At 36.0% G+C, this 19,535-nt stretch overlaps 1 protein-coding gene across 1 annotated transcript in view; it reads right to left on the reverse strand.

Annotated features, from left to right (window-relative positions):
• MALRD1 (MAM and LDL receptor class A domain containing 1) overlaps positions 1 to 19,535 on the reverse strand; it is a 234,883-nt gene that overhangs the window by 205,349 nt on the left and 9,999 nt on the right. Inside the window, exons 6-9 of the mRNA XM_048323783.1 lie at positions 16,136 to 16,279; positions 12,505 to 12,662; positions 5,912 to 6,004; positions 3,525 to 3,732 (exon numbers count right to left, since the gene is read on the reverse strand). Coding sequence (XP_048179740.1) covers positions 3,525 to 3,732; positions 5,912 to 6,004; positions 12,505 to 12,662; positions 16,136 to 16,279 — 603 coding nt within the window. The remainder of the gene's footprint in view (positions 1 to 3,524; positions 3,733 to 5,911; positions 6,005 to 12,504; positions 12,663 to 16,135; positions 16,280 to 19,535) is intronic.

Consider the following 19,535-nt stretch of genomic DNA (forward strand, 5'->3'; position numbering starts at 1 on the left):
GCTACTGATTCACTTTATTTATGGGTTTATAAGTGTTGTGAAGGTTATGTATAAATAATGTAAAATAGTAATAAGTATAGTGTTTGAAATATTAGTTATTTGACACAGTATTTAGTGCAAAACTTCCTTAATATTAGGCAGTAAATAAAGAAAAGGCATCAGCATGAAAGGGATCTTTATAGTCCTTTAAATTATCTAAGTACTGCATGTCATTTTCTGTTTGAATATATTAACTAGGTTTTCATAATTTGTTGTCATTCACTGAAATAAGAAATTTAGAAGTGATCACAAGTAAGAGGTGTCAAAAAAGACATAATGAAAATGTAGAATTTAATAGTAAAATCAGTACTTTCTTAACTTGTTGCTTCATTAGATGTGTTGATTTTAGCAAAAATACTCAAATAAAGATGGTTACTCATGTGCATAAGTGTTTCCTAGACAATTTCCTAATTTTGGAGACTTTTAAGTCTCATAGACTTAAATATATATTTCTATAAATGAGCAGAGATTAAACAGAAAGATTAGGAATCATTTCAAAACCTATATGTGTTTGTTCTTGTAATAAATTGTATTATTATAATACTATTCATGGCAAGTCAAAATGACCAAAGAGAAACATTATTTTAATTCCTTATTATAATGAAACAAAGAAACTCTTAGAAGAGGGGAATCCTTTACATTAAGTAACAGCTGTCTGCCTTTGTTTTCATTCAGGAGATCTGTCAGTTCTTTCAGTGTCACAGAGCACTTCATCAAAGGAAACTACTGAGGATGTGTCCAAGGATAAATGCTAAAAGACCTAATAAAGGCTAAAATATGCATCACTGTACCAGATAGGAAATTTTACTGAAAATCAATATGAATAAGTATAGTGAACTCTAAACATCATGGAGGACAATATAAAGATCTTGTGGAAAATTGATATAATGGGAATAAAAGAACAAAAATAAATGAGGATTTTTTCTTTACACCTGTTTTGCTCAAAACCGTGGAAAGTGTCTGAAAGATGAATCTTCTAAGCTGAACAAACTGCTGAGGAGTTAAATTCCATTAGGGTTCTCTTTCCTGAAAAAGGAGTGTGAGAAGTATCCAAGACAATATTATCTATTAAAATGGGCCAACTTTAACCATTGTTATTGGTATTTTAAAGATGGATTTTTTTTTTCTTCTCCTTCTTCTCAGCCAGTAGTCAGAGCAATAAGCAACTACTATTGGTTATTTATACTTTAGAAAAGAACCTTTTTCCACCCTCTTTTGGGGGGATGGGTATACTTTGTGCACTGCTCCAACAAAATTATACCTCTTCAAACTGTGACTATCTCAACACATAGTTAAGCAAACAATTCCTACATCTCAGGTTCAACTGAGTGTCACAGTTTCTTTAATTTGAAGGGAGCTAGTGGAGAATCAGTGCCAGTAGAAAAACCAAAGTTAATTGCAGAAGCAGCAGCAGAGAACGGAACACCAGGCAGAGCTATTGAAGAGGGTTTTGCACTGATTGTGGCTCTCATCAGTCCTTGTCCCAGCACTTTAATTCTGGGGATTCCACAAAGGACAGTGTTGAAACCACCAGGCCATTCTGACTTTTCCTTCTTCTGCCCAATCTCCATTTTTTCTGACCCATCCACATCAGCATTATGGAAGAAATATTCCCAAGAGTCCTACTGTGATCTTTAAAATACTGAGTAGATCTACGTAATTTGTAATCTTTTGGTTACCCAGTGTCAATGTCAATGTCTGAGACACAGGCCTGCAAGTGTTTGGAGTTATCTTTATTTTCACTTTGTATAGTTTGGTTAGGAGCTCCCTTCAATTGTGACAATTTTTCTTCATCCTTTTAAACCTAAAAATTATCCTCTTTTATTTCCAGTTGTTCACCACAATTCTCTCTCATTGTTATGAAGTGGGATTTCTAAATTGCTGAGAAATAAAGTCCAGTTTTGAAAGTACAGTTCACCTTCATTCCATTCCTCCCAAAGAATTTATAAGGACTCTCCACGCTTCTACCAGTGGAGGAACGACAGACACAGAGCTAGCAGCATAGGGTCAAGCCTTGTAAAAATCAAAAAGACCTCTCAGAGGGAGAGTCCCTACAGACTTTAATGTTTGCTTAGATCCTACCCAGAGACAAAACAGTTTATAACTACCTATTTAAAATGTTATTTCATCATTTGCATATATTACTTGTTTCAGAGTTGGTTCCCAGATGGTTATTTAAGTAATTGAAAAAAATTAAAGATTCAGACTGTGAGTTAAAAAAAGGCTTACGGTCACAAACAGTTCCTAAAGTCTCATCAAGCAATTAGAAAATAAAGCATTATCAGTATTTTTCATCCTGCTACCTCGAGCAATACACGAAATTTTAATTGGTACCTCCCAGCAGCAATATATATCACCAGTATCTTAAATATGTTCACATTTGTATCTGCAACATATACTTAAGTGTTACTACCACAGGCAAACATACATACAGATGCATGCCATATAATAGTAACTGTAGAAATGATAGGTTCTCTAGAGATATTTTCACAAGGAGATCTAAAATTATTCAGATTTTTTACAGACATTTTTCAGTTATTTTATTTATTTTCTTATTATGCTTGATTGTACAGTAGAAACTGTGGCTTCTAAACAAAGTTACCTTTAACTGCAAATATAATGAAGAAGATGTAGCTTCTGAACTGTGGCCCATTTCTGTGGTGATTTGTATCACAGTGCATATATCATGTCACAATACATTTTCTGATGGTAATTCACAAACCATCTAAATTAGCAAACTGTTCAAACAACAAATCCCAGGACAAATTTCATTCCCTTGCAAATTAGGGAAGTAGAGGTTATAAAATTGGTATGTAAGGAGTACCTTTAAGCAAAAATACGGTAAATGTAGCATTTCAGCAGATTATTAAACAAATTACTTGTAGATATGAAAATGCTGCTAGCAAGGATTTTCTTGCTATTTTCTAAATCCGTGAGAGACTTTTCTCTCTCACAGAAGAGGTAGCAGAGTATGTAAACAACCAAGCCACCTGCAACCTTGAAAAGTCTTGTTTATGGTATAGTAGGAAAATATTTTGACAATGGATGTTTTAGGATTTTAGCCAATCACCCCAAGGGGTGGCTGATACTTTGTCCAATTAGACTATGAAGAAAAAAGTCTATAAAAGAGTTTGTAAAATAATTAAATAAATCAATCTTGCTGCACAATTGCTGCCTGCTGGATCTTCTCTCCTCCTCCTCCCTATGGCTGCAGGACATGGTGATATACCCTAGGGCCCAGGCCTGAGGTAATAATTACTAGCTGTATATAAAACATAAAGCTGAGGGCCGACAGAGAAACAGAAAGCAATGGAAAGAAGAAAATGCCATGAACATTTTCTCTAACCTGTACTTCATTAAATATTCTGGGGAAAAGAAGCCATATAAATTTAAAATACTTTTTTAGTGATTTGTTGAATGGAACCATTTAGGTTTCACAGCACTCTTCAGCACAGTCTCCCTCCAAAGCAATGGGATTCACTCACAGCAGGTGGCTGGGTCCTCATCGCTGCCATCAGAGCAATCCGGGTGAGAGGCACAGGCTGATCCAGGCACCGCGGACTGCCCATCGCTGCAGGTGGGTCCTTCTGAGGAGCAGAAAGCTGGTGGCTCTGATGGTGCAGCATCCAAGAGCTGGATGCTATTCAGGCAGATGAAACCTGCCCTGCTATGGAGTGTTCCTTTAAACATAAGCTGTAAATGGTTACAGTTAAAGTATTTGCATTAACAGACAACGGAGTGAAACTGATTTTTATTTTCACAAAGCAGTTCTAGGTGTAAAAAGTGCTGCATAATTTCCATTGCAGAATCATGATAAATTTCCAGTCAGAATCTGAAATTTAGTGTGACTATCTCAGGTGGAAATTACAGAAAATTTTAAGCTGAAGTTTAATAAAAAAAAAAGGTCTATTTTAAAGAAAAACTCCTAATCTCATAAATTTTTAGCTAAAAAGTAGTAATGTTTCTGTGCTTTAGAAAGGTGTCCTGAAATGTAATATCCCAAAGACTCCATCTTCCTTTCTGAAGTGTCTGCAAAATCTCATTTTGCAGATGCTCTAGAGAAAAATTTCCAGTTACAGGTACATAAATTGGGCTGAGGACTGTCCTCAGACACCAACTGGCATAGCAGAGCTTAACAAGTGATAACTGTTTCATCATGTAAAATAAAATGGATGCACGCCGTCTCTGCAGTGGGGTTCTTCCCTACCTGCTTGTAATCCTGGAACTGTTCTGAGCACTGGATGGGATGTGGCCATTTTCTTAGGTCAAAACCTTCCTAGGAACCATGCTGATGTTTTAGTTATTTGGCCTATCACACACCAATCTTGGGCCTGTGCCCTTGCCCTGCTTATTTTACTGCTATTGACATAGACACAGAGATTCAGAGGCCATTTGTCTCTCTGACGGAGTTGCCTTGCTCTGAGCAGACTTAGCACAAGCTGATTTATAGCAATGAAATTCCAGAAGAACATCTGTTGCTCCAAGGTGGAGCCCAGCTCTCCTGGCACTCAAAGCAATGAAATTACCCAATTTGTGCTCTCCAGGTTTCTTTTACCTGAGTTAAAGCAGCAAGCAGGAGGAAGAAAGCTTGGATTCTTCAAAAAGATTAGGATGGCAATAAAAGAGAGCACTGAGAAACAAGAGTAGAAGTTGGAGAAATAAATAAAAAATGAATTTGTGGGTTTTGACAGGCTGGGACATGACCAAAGTGTGAGTCTCAGAAAGTAGTTATGTGCAAGAGTCAGAAAGCAAGGTGTAAGAGTATCTGGCAAAACAGAAGGAAACTGCAACAGACGTGATTTGGGGCATAAGCAGAAGGGTCCAACACACTCCCCAAAGCCTGGGAATTAGGTTGGAGTGAAATCTCAGGAGGCATTTGTCTTTCTAAAAAATAAGTTATGTGTCATTATCTTCCGCTAGAGACAATTTCTTCAACATGACAAAAGTCTTCTAATACTCTCCATTCTCGCTCTACCAGTTCAAAAAGCAGAATGCTGTGCTGAAAATATGAAATAAACACAATTTTAAAGATAGTATGTTTCCTTCCCTAAGTGCAAGGGATCCTTGCAGTCTTTGTACAAGAATACCTCGTTTTGCCTTCCTACTTATATACATATAAACTGAGCAGGCTTTTGTTTGTTTATTTTTAGATACTATAGTAGCTTAATTACACATCTGCTTGTTTATTCAAAATTATCCTTGTGGGAAAAGGAGAGACAGGCAATAACACACACTTAGAACCTACTAGCTTGCTGAAATGCATTCATTCTATACCTGTCAAAACATCAATTTCTGGAGTGGGCTTAGTTTTTGTCCTTTCATAGAGATTATATATTCAGCTGATTGCTGAAACAGTAAAATATGATGGTTATTTACAGAACTACAAAAAAAAAAGTGTAAAGGAAAAATTATTTAAAATAGAAATTGTAAATTCATATAAGAATTAAGAAGTTGAAATTTAGCATTTACCTCTATGCCCGAAATTTCAAGGAGAAGGTATCTTCTCAATTAGTGGTTTACATCATTTCACTGAAGTTCCACAAAGATCATTGACAGCATCTCATTTAATAGTATATATACATTTAAATGAGTTGGCAATACCTGAGTTGGACTCAGATGACTACTTAAAATCAGATGAGATTTGTATTCATTTTCTTGCATGTTAATTAAGCCCAGCAGCTTCTGCACGTCATGTTTGTGTAGATGTTTTGTTGAGCTAACACCAGAGATTTACTCATATTGAAGCAATGAAAAAAAAGCAAGACATTCAAGATACACACAATTTTAACAAATTTTTAGGCTTCCTAGAAGATTTATAAACAACAAAGTAAAGCATCTTCAAAAATTGAGGACATGCCTTTTTCATTCATACCTTTATATTTTCTAGCCCTGTTGGTAGCTGTATATTCACTTTGACCCATTCCCTCTTAGTCATGCTGTTGGTTTCCCACAAGACCTGCTCCTCCTGTAAAATGTAGAAAACAATGTTATAAAGATAATTTTTGTTCCTCCAGAAGTTGTCAAGGCCATTTTTTGTCCTCCATCTTTTCATCTCCCAGCCGAACAACCGCTATACACAAAGTTGCTCCATGTGAAAAAATAGAGTTTCTCATATTCATTTGCAATCTTTTCACTGAGGTCTGTTGGAGAGAGGAGAAACAACATATGTGTATTCTGACTAAACAGACTAATAATATAATTATCAGGAGTAGACTTGGTATAGTTAAAGTTAATTAACATGTAAATTAAGCCATGTTATTGCTGAATTTAACAATATGTTTCCATGGTGTTCTCTACATAAGTTTCCTTTTCATAAATAACTGCTTATATTTTGTCACGTAATTAATTAGATTTAGTTCTCTTAGAGCTGAATTTTGGGTCTGCCAGAATTGCCCAATCAATTGTGCTAAAAACATTTTTTTTTAAGATCTGTAAAGCAAGCACACAGAGTAAAACCTAACAACTTTTAGTCATGCTCTGAGTTACCTTAATCCTCCCATTTTCATTCCATCTCCTAAGGATAACAGCAGGAGTGCTAATTATGGTGATGTTCCCTTTATAGAAGCACTCCAAGCCCTTTTGATTCAATAATCTGGCAAAAGTAGCTCCCACTCATTCTGCTTCTGGTCATGATCCTGCTTGGAACATACTGACGCATAAAGGAAAGAAGGCAGAAATTTGAACTTTATATATCTTTAGAAAATCTTTTCAAGAAGCAGTTGCAAAATAGAGCAAAAAGAGAAAGATAGAAAAAGCCTGCAGGAAAAGTTAATATAGGCTATACATACACACAGACTTACTATTAAAAATATCAATATTGAGACTATTTTTAGGAAAGTGCGAAGTATTGGTCATACCTTTTCCACAAAGGATACTACAGAATTAGTGGCAGTTCAGAAAAAGATGCAAAGCAGGATAAGAGGAATGAAGAGTCTCTTGTATGAAGAGAAATTGAAAGTATAAAACCAATTTATCTTACAGGAGATTAATAAAATGGGTTATGATAGGTATGTGAAATGTTATCAATACTATAGACAAAGACAGTTATTTTTTTCCTGTTTTGTAATATAAGAAAGGAGAAATGTGCTGTCTACTGCTTGATACGCTGTGAGGTCTGAGCCAGCAGAACAACACTGATATGATTTGTGATGAGCAGCCAATTAGTGCTCTTTTCCTACTAAGGCCATTCTGATATATTAGCAAAGCTGGAAGATTACATCCCTATTGAACATATGTTCAAAGATCAGTTTTGGAAAACTGCAAGACAGGGCCAAGGCAATACTGTAATTACAGACACTCAGTAACAGAAGAGATCAAATTGGATAAAGTACGACATACTTCAGAAATAAAAGTCAGCCGTGAGTTTCCACATCACTATAAGATGTATTTGTCCACTTGTTTATGCAACATATTCAGCAAAAGTCTTTTGGTTGAGGAGACTTTATTCTGTGTAAAACTTGCTTCACTTTACTGAACAATTTATCTTCCAAAGGAAATCTATTAGCCTACATCAGGCACATATAAGACCCAGAAAAGGATGATGTACTAGGAGCCATACTGCATGGCAGGTTAAAACCATAGCCTGTGGTTAAATGTCTGCTTTTTGTTAACATATTCCCCCTATATACCTGCATAAAAACCCCTTCAAACACATCTGTATGTCTTTGGGGAACACTCTGTATTTGCTGTGTATTTGACAGGATGCACCTCACGTTCACATAACAGCTTAGAAACCCAGCCCCATGACCATTTTTCTCACAGATTCATTTTAATAAAAATGGCTTGTAGCAGAAAACCTGAGTTTTCTGTACAGTATCCAGACCTTCTAGGACTTTTATTTACACTGAAAGCTGTAAGACACCTCAGGTGAACCAATATTTTAAGCAGATTTTACCCCCTGATTTTATACAGCTCTAATAAGCCAATAATATTATTTCTCTTCCTTACAATACTTGTAGTATTCACTCTGCTTGCCATATTCTTCCACCTCTTTGCTACAAATGGGTTAATCCCAGTAGCACATTCCTTGTGTCACTAGCCTTCTTCTAAAATATGGAAGGTGTTGCTTTTCCAGTACTTTCCTTCAAGATTTATTTTGTTGATTCAGGGGAGCAGTTTCTCAAGATACTTTTACTCTATTCCCCTTACTGTGATATATTACTATCAATAAACAACTTTCGTAAAGCTAAAATGTTCCTTTTCCTCACAATGTTTTTTTCTGAGATAATGCTACACAGATTTGAAGGATGGAAGAGAAATCATGACTTTTTATAAAATTCTCCATTTATAAAATACTTTTTATCTTTTTTTTTTAATATATTTCTCTATAGATACGTGCACTGCTGTGCAACTGCACCCATTATTTTGTTCCTACTTCTCTTTTAGAGAGTAATTTGGAACAAAGGCTTATTTGTTCCCTCACAATGATTAATAGATCAACTTTACCTTCTGCAGAGAAGTGTACTCACACGACTTTTGCAAGTGTTGTTGAACACGCAGAAAAATTTTAGTGCATTAGGATACAAATATTCTTGCACATATAAGCATTAGTTTAAAATTACCTTTTATTGCTTAATTTCCATATTTTTTAAAGCCATACAAGATGTAAAGATTAAGACAATAAAAGGAAGAAGAATAAGTCCATTACCCAAGGAGAGTAACAAAAAAGTAATGAACAGGAAAAGATAGACTCAACATTATCTTACTTGGTTTTAGATTTTACAGAAAATGTCAAAATTTATCTGTCAGTTAAGAGATGGTTAATTTTGTACAAACTGAGGACTGAGAGGCTGGAGAGCAGCCCTGTGGAAAGGGACCTGGGGTCCTGGTCCATGTCAGGTTGAACATGAGCCAGCAGTGCCCTGGCAGCCAGGAGGGCCAAGCGTGTCCTGGGGGGCATCAGGCACAGCATCACCAGCCAGGTAAGGGAGGGGATTGTCCTGCTCTGCTTTGCACTGGGGCGGCCTCACCTCAAGTGCTGGGGGCAATTCTGGGTGCCAGAATATAGAAAAGATATTAAACTATTGGAGAGTGTCCAAAGGAGGGCCACAGGGATGGTGAAGGGTCTGAGGGGAAGTCATAAGAGGAGCAGCTGAGGTCACTTGTTCTGTTCAGCCTGGAGAAGAGGAGACTGAGGGGAGACCTCATGGCAATCTACAACTTCCTCATGAGAGGAAGTGGAGGGGCAAACTCTGATCTCTTCTCTGTGGTGATCAATGACAGGACCTGAGAGAATGGCCTGAGGTTGTGCCAGGAGAGGTTTAGGTTGGATATTAAGAAAAGGTTCTTCACCCAGACAGTGGCTGGGGACTGGAACAGCTCCCCAGGGAAGTGGTCACAGCACCAAGCCTGACAGAGCTCAAGAAGCATTTGGACAATGCTGTCAGGCACATGGTGTGACTCTCGGGGTGACCTATGCAGGGCCAGGAGTTGGACTTCAATGATCCTAGTGTGTACCTTCCAACTCAGGACAGTCTATGATTCTGTGAATATTTTATGTTAGTTGAGCAGTTAATATTGCCAAATGGGAACGGAAACATGGACCGGAATAGAAGAATAATGTTACAAACACATATAAGCCAGAATTACTAAAACTGGAATGGAATTAGGAAGTTTTAAGTAAAGGTTACATACTGGAAGGTATATCTTACTATCAACAGCAAGCTCTGAGAACCTGAGGAGAATGTGCAGGAAATTAGACAACTGGGAGAACAAAGGACATCTATTGCAGTTAAGAGAAAAATATAGACTATGCAATTATAGCCAAGATGCTGAACAATTCTTAAGACACTGGAACAAATTGCTAACAACCTTGTAAGCAGCTAGAGTATTAGAAAGTTAGAAACCTGCATTAGCTGCTTCTGATGAGGAGCGAGTTGTGTTTAGCAGTGTAATATTTTTTTTTCATCATAAACAGACTTGAAAAATCAGTCACTTCATTTTGTTAAGGTTTTTTTAACAATCTCATATAACACATGCTTTAAAAAATTTGTGGTGATTTGGTGTTGATAAAATTACTGTAAAATGTGTGTGCAAATAGAAGTGTGATCTTATTTCAAAGAGGAGATGTCAATAGTTTTCCATTAAACTAAAAAAAAAAAAATATAATAGAGTTCTGCATAGGTCTGTTCCAGAGCCTCATATAATTATAGTGCTAACGAACTGTCTGGAGAGTGTGGAGAGTGGGATGAAAAATAAATTTTAAAATAATGTGGATAATACTATATTGGGAGGAATTACAAGCACTCTGAAGGACATCATTAGAATTTAAAATCATCTCAGTGTACAGACACCAGTTCCAAACCAATGAGACAAAGTTCAAAGATATATGAGTCACAATTAAGAAATTAAGAAAAATCAAATGGTCAAATGCAGTAGTGTTTAATGAAGAGTAGTTTGGCAAACCAGCAATAAAAGAGGAAAAGCTGCAGATTATCATGGACTGCAAGTTAAATGTAAGTAAACAACAGGTTACTGTTGACAAAAGGAGTCCATTTTCCCTATCCTTCTTCATACCCAAGAGCAATTTAAATTCCCTTTCTTCTGATTGATACCATAATGTCTATATTACAAAATATGTTCATTCATCTTTGCCCTTGCTGCTGAAAGGGTGAGGAAAGCCAGGGATAAATTTTCAACATCTGTGGCACCTGCCCTCTAACAGTACCAAAACTGTACATTTAGTGTAATCCAGTCCATGTGTGTTAGGCCTGTCAGTGCTGGGATTTAGCAAGAGTTATCCAAAGACAAGAGGTTTTGATCAGTAAATATAGTGATAGGATGTGCAAGAAAACTGCAAGGTACACACAAGTGAAATGTTATTTTGAAATGACAGCTTCCATGACAGCAGCTCTGTTGTCTTCCAGGGTCAGAAAAAGCACTTGACCCTCACTTCTGTTTCTTAGTATTGGCTAGTTTTGAAAATTCATTTGTTTTTCATAAACAACCTAATGATTCAGTAGCAAAATGTGTAAAAGACAACTCTTCCTTCATTTCAGTTTAAGAAGTCCTAAATATGAGTCTGTAGTGGGGGGTTTTGAAGCTACCAGCAGAAGCTTATGTTTTGGAAGGTTTTTTTTCTGGCAAATTTCACAGTATGAGTAACTCACATCAGCTTTAAATAAGTCTATGTGCAATAAACACACTTCTGATTGAAGGAGAAATACAATACCTAAACCACAAAAGGGCTAAGAGAACCTGTGGAAACAGAGTGGACGGATGTAATAAATGCCAGAAAATGTTCTTCTAATGGGCATGTAAGAACCAGTTTATCAATTAATTCAATCTAGCTCCCAGTTCTATGGGAACTTAGATGTCAGTTTTCTTATGGTTTTCACTTACATAATTTGCTCTGTTTTCAGGGAAAGAAAACTCTTAAATTGGGTCCATTGATGCTGCTACTTAGGTGAACCCCTGAAATCAATATTCCTATTCTGTCTCAAGATTGCAGCAAGTGTCATGCCTGAGAATTTATTGGCAAGTACTATGGCACAAAATTCAGTGTATTCTGACCAGAGCACTGGTTATGTTACAATTCCCTGACACAGTAATGGGTCATAGAAAAATACCACTATGCACTTCTATAAATGAAACATGAGCAAAAGCCTGGAGTTGTTTTCATGAATACTCAAAGACACAATTGGAAAGAAATAAATTATTTCCATTACCTGTCCTGATTTGAAGACCTCTTGGTTGTGTTACACTTTGGGGTTTTTAGCTTCTTATCTTTGTGAACAAAGTGGATCTAATTTTTTTAATATGTATATTGTTGGGTGATAAGAATTCAACTCCAGCATCAAGATATGAGAGCCATTAACTTAATGAGAGCAGCTCTACTGCTTTCATTAAGTAGCAGTACAAAGCATCAATACTAACCTATTAAACCAGGTTTTCAAAAGAGAACATCCTAGCATTAGAAAGTCTCACAAGGTAAGGGAGGTAAGAAAGATGGAAATAGTTAGCATTGCTAACTGACGTTTGTGTTTCATTCTGACAGGGCTCTTTTAGCTACGAATAGGTAGAAGAATAGAAAACTTACTGCTCTAAAACTTGGGCAAAGAAAAGCAGGTGTTTAATCAAGAACTTTCCAGTCATCTTGAGTGAATGACATCTTTTATAATATATCTCCATAGACAAAAACACCTATTTTCTTATTTCCATAACAGGAAGAGGGATAGAAAAGCTGTTACTATAGATCTCACCCCTGAAATCTGAAATTATTTAAATTCCATAACAGCTGGGTTTGTCCTTGAAGTCTTATTGCAGAAGATTCACCCATCAAATTAGTTTAGAGCTGATATGGCGAACACCCGGTTTTTGCAATTGCACGGACCAGTGGAATGGCACCAAGATACTTTTTGCACAAACTAACTTAGGGGACAGGTATGTAGCAGCAGGTGTATCTTCTTGCATTTTGTCTGGTAACACCTGGCTACCTTTTGGAAATGAACACGTGTTTCTCCTTACCTGATTCATAAGCAGTACTGCCTTGAGAGCACTGCTGTCTGCCATGGAGTAGTGAAACTGAAAATGGCAATTCTTGCTGGAACAATGACACATGGAGCTGTTTAGAGAAGCACTTTCATATAGTGCATTGTCATTAGCTTCTAACCGCTCAAAATGGCCTGAAGAAAAAATGAAAGGAAATAAAGGTCACTTTTTCACAGAACACATTTCTCAATCTTTGAAAGTAAGGACAGCTCTCATGTAATTACACCAAAGACCTATCCCAGCAAGAATGAAATCTGATCATCATGCTGATGATGTGACTTGGATGTCATCTGTCTCCTATTAAATAGATATATATATATATATCTTCATTTTACTCACAGATAGCCCCAGCAACCAAGAAATATATCAGTCGATAGTATCTCAAAGTTTTTACTTTGCATGTTAAAACCTGCAAGAAGTCCCAGCTCAGCCTCCTTACATTTACAACCATTCAATATCTAATGACAAATATGTGTGGAAACTGGGCTTTCTTCCCACTGTGGTTTCCAGGAAATATGCTTTTTACAGCAATGCTTAAAAAAACCAAACCAAAACAAAAAGGCAGTCTGCATTGCTGCTACAGGAAGCAGTCCCATCTGCATTGTGTAATCAAGGTCTTTACTTCTCAGCCAGAACTTCTGCAACAAAATGTTGGAAGCATATTGTCTTTCCATCTGAAGCAGAAAAGCAATTTGTGCTCTTCTTGACCTACTGGCCCTTATAAAAGCATTCCTACAGAGATCTAAAGGAGTACTCCATCCCCTCAACAGTGTCTATTAGTTTTCAGAAATAAAAAGGCTAAATATTTTTACCAAATAAATCAGCTCTTTCCCCTGCCTCCTGAGTCACTGAATATTTTGCTGCCTTCTGCAGCAACTATTAAAGTAATAAACAAGGACTGACTAAGGGTCTTAAGTTTGCACTTTCTGTGTTTATTTTTCTAAATACAACTTATCTCAAATGAAAATGTTACAAAATCTCAAGGTGAAGGAAGAAAGTGTCATTTCACAAGAAAAATGCTGATCTTTATAAAGAACCATGTATTTTTCCTTTTGTTGCCAGTTTACTCTGTGTTATGCAATGATTTACACTGTAATATATTCTTGCAATTTCCTTGGAATTAAGCTTGTAAATTCATGCCACAGTAACTAGCCCTGATATAAGGAAATATTATAGATTTAACCCAGATTTCTCTCTGACTGACATCAATAAAGCATCTACACTTCTACGACTACTACCTTGTGCATAAAACCAATATACAACATTAGAAGATATGCTACCAATTCTTTATCTAACTTCAGAGTTCTCTGATGTCATTATAAAACCAACCAATTTTAGTTTCTGAGCCCAATGGTAATTAACATTCTTTTCACTCTTTCCTTTCAAGTACCTGAATCTTTAAAAGCAGGGCAAAGAGAAGTTGACATGATTTTTTGACAAGAAAGCAAGTACACAGGACTAGATAAGCCATAGTCCTATGAAGCATCCAGAATGATCCTGAGTCCAAAGAGGGATGCTTACTCTTCTTTATGGAATATATTTTATGCAAGTACTGTGATTACTTCTGGGGAAAATTGAGGCCTTTTCATAAATGAAGACTACTGAAACTGAAAACTGACTTTTTTATTTTTTCTCACCTCTTCTCTGTGGCCTCTAAAAGTAGAACAGTTTAACAAAGCAATAAAGGAACAAAGAAAAATAGTCTTCCAAGGACAGAAAGTATTTCATTAAATATAAGGATACCAGCAAGGGAGGATTGTTCAAAGACTATAAGAAATCTTTACTTTATAAATATAATTGTCTAGACCTCTGCTTTATAATTTTGCTTCTTACCTCTCTTCTATTCATAGAAGTGAAAGCTTTGATCAAAATCAGAATACAAAGCTTAGTCAAGCTCTATTTGCATTGCAAGTCTGAGCCCTCAAGTGTCTCATTTTGCAGTTTGCATACCATTTCTTTACTTTTTAGAATATTTTTTTTTAATATTCAGCCTCTTCATTTATATCTCAACACATCTGCATGAATACAAATACTGAATGTATTGAGAGGTCAGCAATCACAGTTCAGATTTTTCAATACTTTCCAATGTTAATGATGAGTTAAATTCTGTATATTGTTTTGATGCTTGTTTCTTCACACATTTCTTTATGACTTGGAAGTACAGGGAATGTCCCCAAGCAGTTAGGGAAATTCAGCCGACTCAGCTCCCTGTTCATATCCATACAACAATGCCCAAGCACCTATATAGCAAACATTTCCAAATATGTTCTCTTTCCATAGACAGTGCTTGTAATATAGTCCTATAAAAGCCACTTACAGAATTCCAGGTTTTTTTCTGTTCTCAATATTGCCTTAAAAGGGAAATCCATACCTGTTAATAGCCCTTAAGGTCTCATGTTAAGGTATGGCACAGATACAACAACTTTCAGGGAGGTTTTTCAAATAAAATCAAATGAAAAGTCTGTCCTTTGTTAGATACCCCAGTGGAAACTGGAAGATGATGTGACTTTTTTCCTCATGTTTAAGGTGGAAAGTATCTGCTGTACTCTATGCTCTCCATTATACATACCTGCAAAAATTCATTTTAACGTAGTGTATACACTCAGGTTCTTTTGCTTGCTATTCAATGATAATTTGACTTATGGTTACTAGACTGTATTGAAATGCATGCTGAAATTTATTTTAAAAATCTTTCTTAAAATGAAAACAATATCTAACACTCATTCTGCTTCTATCAACGAGATGTGCTCCATTTCTCTGGGCTCAAAGTTCAAGCAGTAATCTCCACACTCTCAGTTCTTCAGAGCTGCATCACAAACTGTACTATTACAACTAGCACTACTTGACCGCTCTGAAGGCAGTCCCAATACACAAGCCAAACACTTAGCAGGCAAGACAATTCCATCTCACAATAGAACACTGAGAGATTTACATCCATTAAGCTTTCAAAAACCTTTCCCATAAACCCATAGACACATACTACACAGTGACCTCCAAAACAAGTGATGCTCTTTGCTTCTTAAAATTGCAGCTGGGCTAATTTTATTGGTTTTAAGGGTAGGAAACTATTTTGTAGAATAACTGTTTATTTACAGTTTCCCTAATAAAAGGTTTAAAATTAAATTCCAGGCTGTACCTTCAAGCAGAGTAGTACTACACAAGTCAAACTGCCAAGTATCAAAATCAAAACAAAACAGAAAAAAAGCACACACAGGGGCTGTGGGCTTAGATGAATTTGATTTAATTTAATTTCACAAATTCTTCCACAGTTCTCATAAAAATAATAAACTGGAGAATAAATCAGCTATTATTTTTGAATTCTTATGTTAAAATATTTCATGGATACCTGAAAAAATTTCATTAATTCTTACAATAAAATATTTCATGTCTTACCAGCAGGAGTGCTCACAATGCCCTTATTAAACAAAACAAAACAAAACAAAACCTAATTTAAGTACAAGCCAAAACAAAACCTAATTTAAGTACAAAATATATACAATTACTTTTTGTAGTTTTGTTCTGTTTTGGCATTGGGGCACCATCTTGCCCTAAAAAGCACTATATTCTTCATGACAGCTAGTAATTTTGAGTTAAATTAAATCCCCACCTTCAGTCTTGTTGCTCCAACCCTTCAGGAAGGAACAGGAGGCAATCTTGTGCCCGGCTTGCAGCTGTGCCCACTGAGCAGGCTTAGCTGGCAGGTCTGAGTGCCACTCGCATATGCCAAGCTCAAAACTGGAAACCTGTGGTGCTAAAAGGCAAAAATAACAATTACTTCTTAAGAAGTCATTATTTATGAGACCATTCCCCATTAGAAAAATATGCTTATTAAACTCCTTGACAACATTTCTGCTTTTTCAAAAGGTTACTTCAAAAGCCCTGTGTATCCCTGGTTGCTGTCCCATATTTCAGCCTGCCATCTTTAATTATTCTAAGAAATCATTTCCTGAAGACAGGTGCTTCTTTCAAAGCAATGGAGTGCTCTTTATGTTAGCCAGTCATCACAACCTTCATGAATTCAATTCCGCAGAGAGAGTTGCCAGGTAATATAAAAACTGACACATAATAATAAGAAATACCTATTTACTTTCTAGATGATAGCTACAGAAAAATCAATTTTAACTGAGTGGTTAAACTCAGCAGCATCTCCACAATACTTGTAACAGAATACTTCTTTTTAGAGACATAAAGGTTGTGAAAGCATCACCACATATTTTTAAGAGCTTGTTTAAGGGCACAGCATGCCTGACTAATCTAGTTGCCTTCAGCAATGGTCAGGATTTTAAGCAGGATTGAAGTATGATAATGGAAGTTCCATTTCTTAATGTGATTGCAGGGGAAAGGTAATCTCCTGGTTAAGAGACACTAATAAATAAGAGTCAGGATAGCTTAGAGAAAACATAGAGATTCCTAACTATATGGAGAAAACAATTTAAGGTCAGTATACACAGTTACTGTCTCCTTCATCCGAGAGATGTATTATTCACATTGCTGACACCTCAGTGAAATGGCCTGTCCAGCCAGTGCTGCAAACCTTTCATTTCTTCCCTCTTCCAGTGCTGGATAAATGTGCACTTTTTTCAAACCATGTATATTATGCGAGAAAGAGCTTGTCAAAAACTTGTTTTTCATGGAAAATGCAAAATCCCACAAGGGTCTAGAAAAGGATGGCTTTTGTCAAATTTCAACATGCAAAAGAAGTTGCAAATTCTTTCAAAAGGAATCAAGATCTTCTTTTAACACTTTTGAAGTATTGACACAGAACATTTTGAGTCATTCTGTGGTGTTTTTTTAAAACTTAGATTTAGACATTTTTGAGGTTTTGTTTGTTTTGACAAAATACCCATTTTCCATCTCCTAATTCCACAGCATGCCAGACGACAGTAAGATTAGTGTTTTGGATTTTCTGACTTTCATCCCTGTAGCAGTTCATCTCAAATACCCTCTTCTGTAATATTAAAGGCTACGTCTTTGCAGGATTAGAATTAACTAAGGAATTAAGTTTAAGATTTTTTCAGTTGAAGTATTCATACTGGATTTTTGTCAAAATTTATATATCATAAGTAATACATATATAATTACTTCAGTTTCCTGAAAAAAACCCCATAACTTTGTAGTGAGGCTTTGTCACTTCTGTGTTACAAGTGACTTAAGGAGGACAAAAGCCTGATTCTACCTTATAGCGTTCCACTTTCATGCCTTAGACCTCTTTGCTTTCATCTCTATATGTAGAGATCAGAAGGACAGTCTTAGTGGGGTTCTTCTCATATATAATTCCCTGGCAGTTGAGAGAAAATTCTGCAGAGCAGCCATTTGGATAAGAATATGAAGCCTTTGGACAGAGGGTCTACTAAAGGTATAATTAAAGGAGATTTTGCATTAAGTGTGTTTCAGAAAATAACTTCAATATTTTCTATTCTACAGCCAAAGTATTTTATTTTTCAGCAGCCCATATTCAAATGTATAGCAAAGAGCTGTGAGGGTTTTGAGTGATAACAAACTATTTGGCAGCTGTTGGGGGAACTACAAACTGTAGAGTATCTTAAATTGCTATATTGAAGATAGGGTTTTAGTTGTGTTTTTTTCAATGCATGAAGTTTAGTCTTCAGTAGAATTGGACAACAGACTGAAGTAAGACATTTTGAGAGACAGGGGAGGGATAGAAGGGAAGGGAGAACTTAAAGCATAATGAAATTACTTTTGTATTTAACAGTCACAGTTTGTATCAAGAAACTCCTGAAAGCACAAATATTTAAGGTATTTGACTTACAACCCTTAAAGCACAGTCATACTAATGAACACAAATGCTGGTCATCTCTTATGTGCATTTATACTGGGATTAAAAATCATGAAGGGTACATTAAAAATGCAAGTTTTAACTAGGAATTTCATGAAATTAAAGTGGTTTTCATTAAGAGTCTACTCATCCAGACATTCCATAAGGACTAGAGAAAAAAACAGTAGTCTGACCTTTTGTTTTAATTATTGGAAAATGTTCTGTAGTAACATTCCTCTTTCAGGGAGAAAATTAAGATTCTTTGACCCTGTTTCTGGCTGCTGTGAGCCATTTAGATGTCACCTAATGAAGTTGACTTCTCCTAATGAGGAAACACAGGATAAGAACTGGCTCTTATTAGAATATACCTGAGGCACTTAACAGTGCAGCAGCTCAACCTGTAAGACACAGTATGCAGTTCAACAGCTGGCATGTAAGGTGAGTTTAACACCCGGATTTATAAGATATGGTGAGTACATAAATCAGTTTCTTTTTTTTCTTTTTCCCTCTCTTTGAGATGGTATTTCATCTTTATAACTGATTGGTTTTGGTTTAATATTTTTTGCTTTAGAATAACTGTGTTGAAAAATTCGATATTTTTTTACAGACAGATCTACATCATCTGGCAGGAACTGGTTAAACAAGTACCTAGATTTCTAGAATTTAGCAGTGCATTTTTTTCATTTTATGCCAGCCTTTTATCTGCAGAAATCCTCCAGGGAGCAGAAAGAAGCTGGGTTAAAAATCATATACTTGTCATCTTTACATTGAGGACAAGTTTCAAATTCCATCTCAAATTCATTTTTTCAAAGTAAGCACACTGTATACTTTCCTGAGTTCATAGACAAGAGTACCCAAAATTTTAAATTAGCATCTTTGCCTTTCAATTAATACAGCTAGAAAAGCTTTACAAAACAGAAAAGCAAGTTGTGCCCTGGCATGAAAATATTCATATAATATTTGCATCTATAATTCTCCACTGTAAGAAAGTTTTAACATGAGGAAGCTGACATGATCGAGTTTAGGTACCTGAAACTTCATTTCCCCAATATAGATCCCCTTTTATCTAAATAGGCATGCCTGCTGGCATCATTAAATTAGGGTTTGTATCTTGCTTTGAATGTATCTGCTTGCAATTGCTCAGCACTCTAAGATAGTAATATGCATGTGCATCTCTTTTCAACAGTTTTTTCCTATGGGGAAATCTATAGAGCACTGTTTAGGAGTATGG

The sequence above is a fragment of the Corvus hawaiiensis genome, chromosome 1 (assembly GCF_020740725.1).
Source record: "Corvus hawaiiensis isolate bCorHaw1 chromosome 1, bCorHaw1.pri.cur, whole genome shotgun sequence".
NCBI lineage: Eukaryota > Metazoa > Chordata > Aves > Passeriformes > Corvidae > Corvus > Corvus hawaiiensis.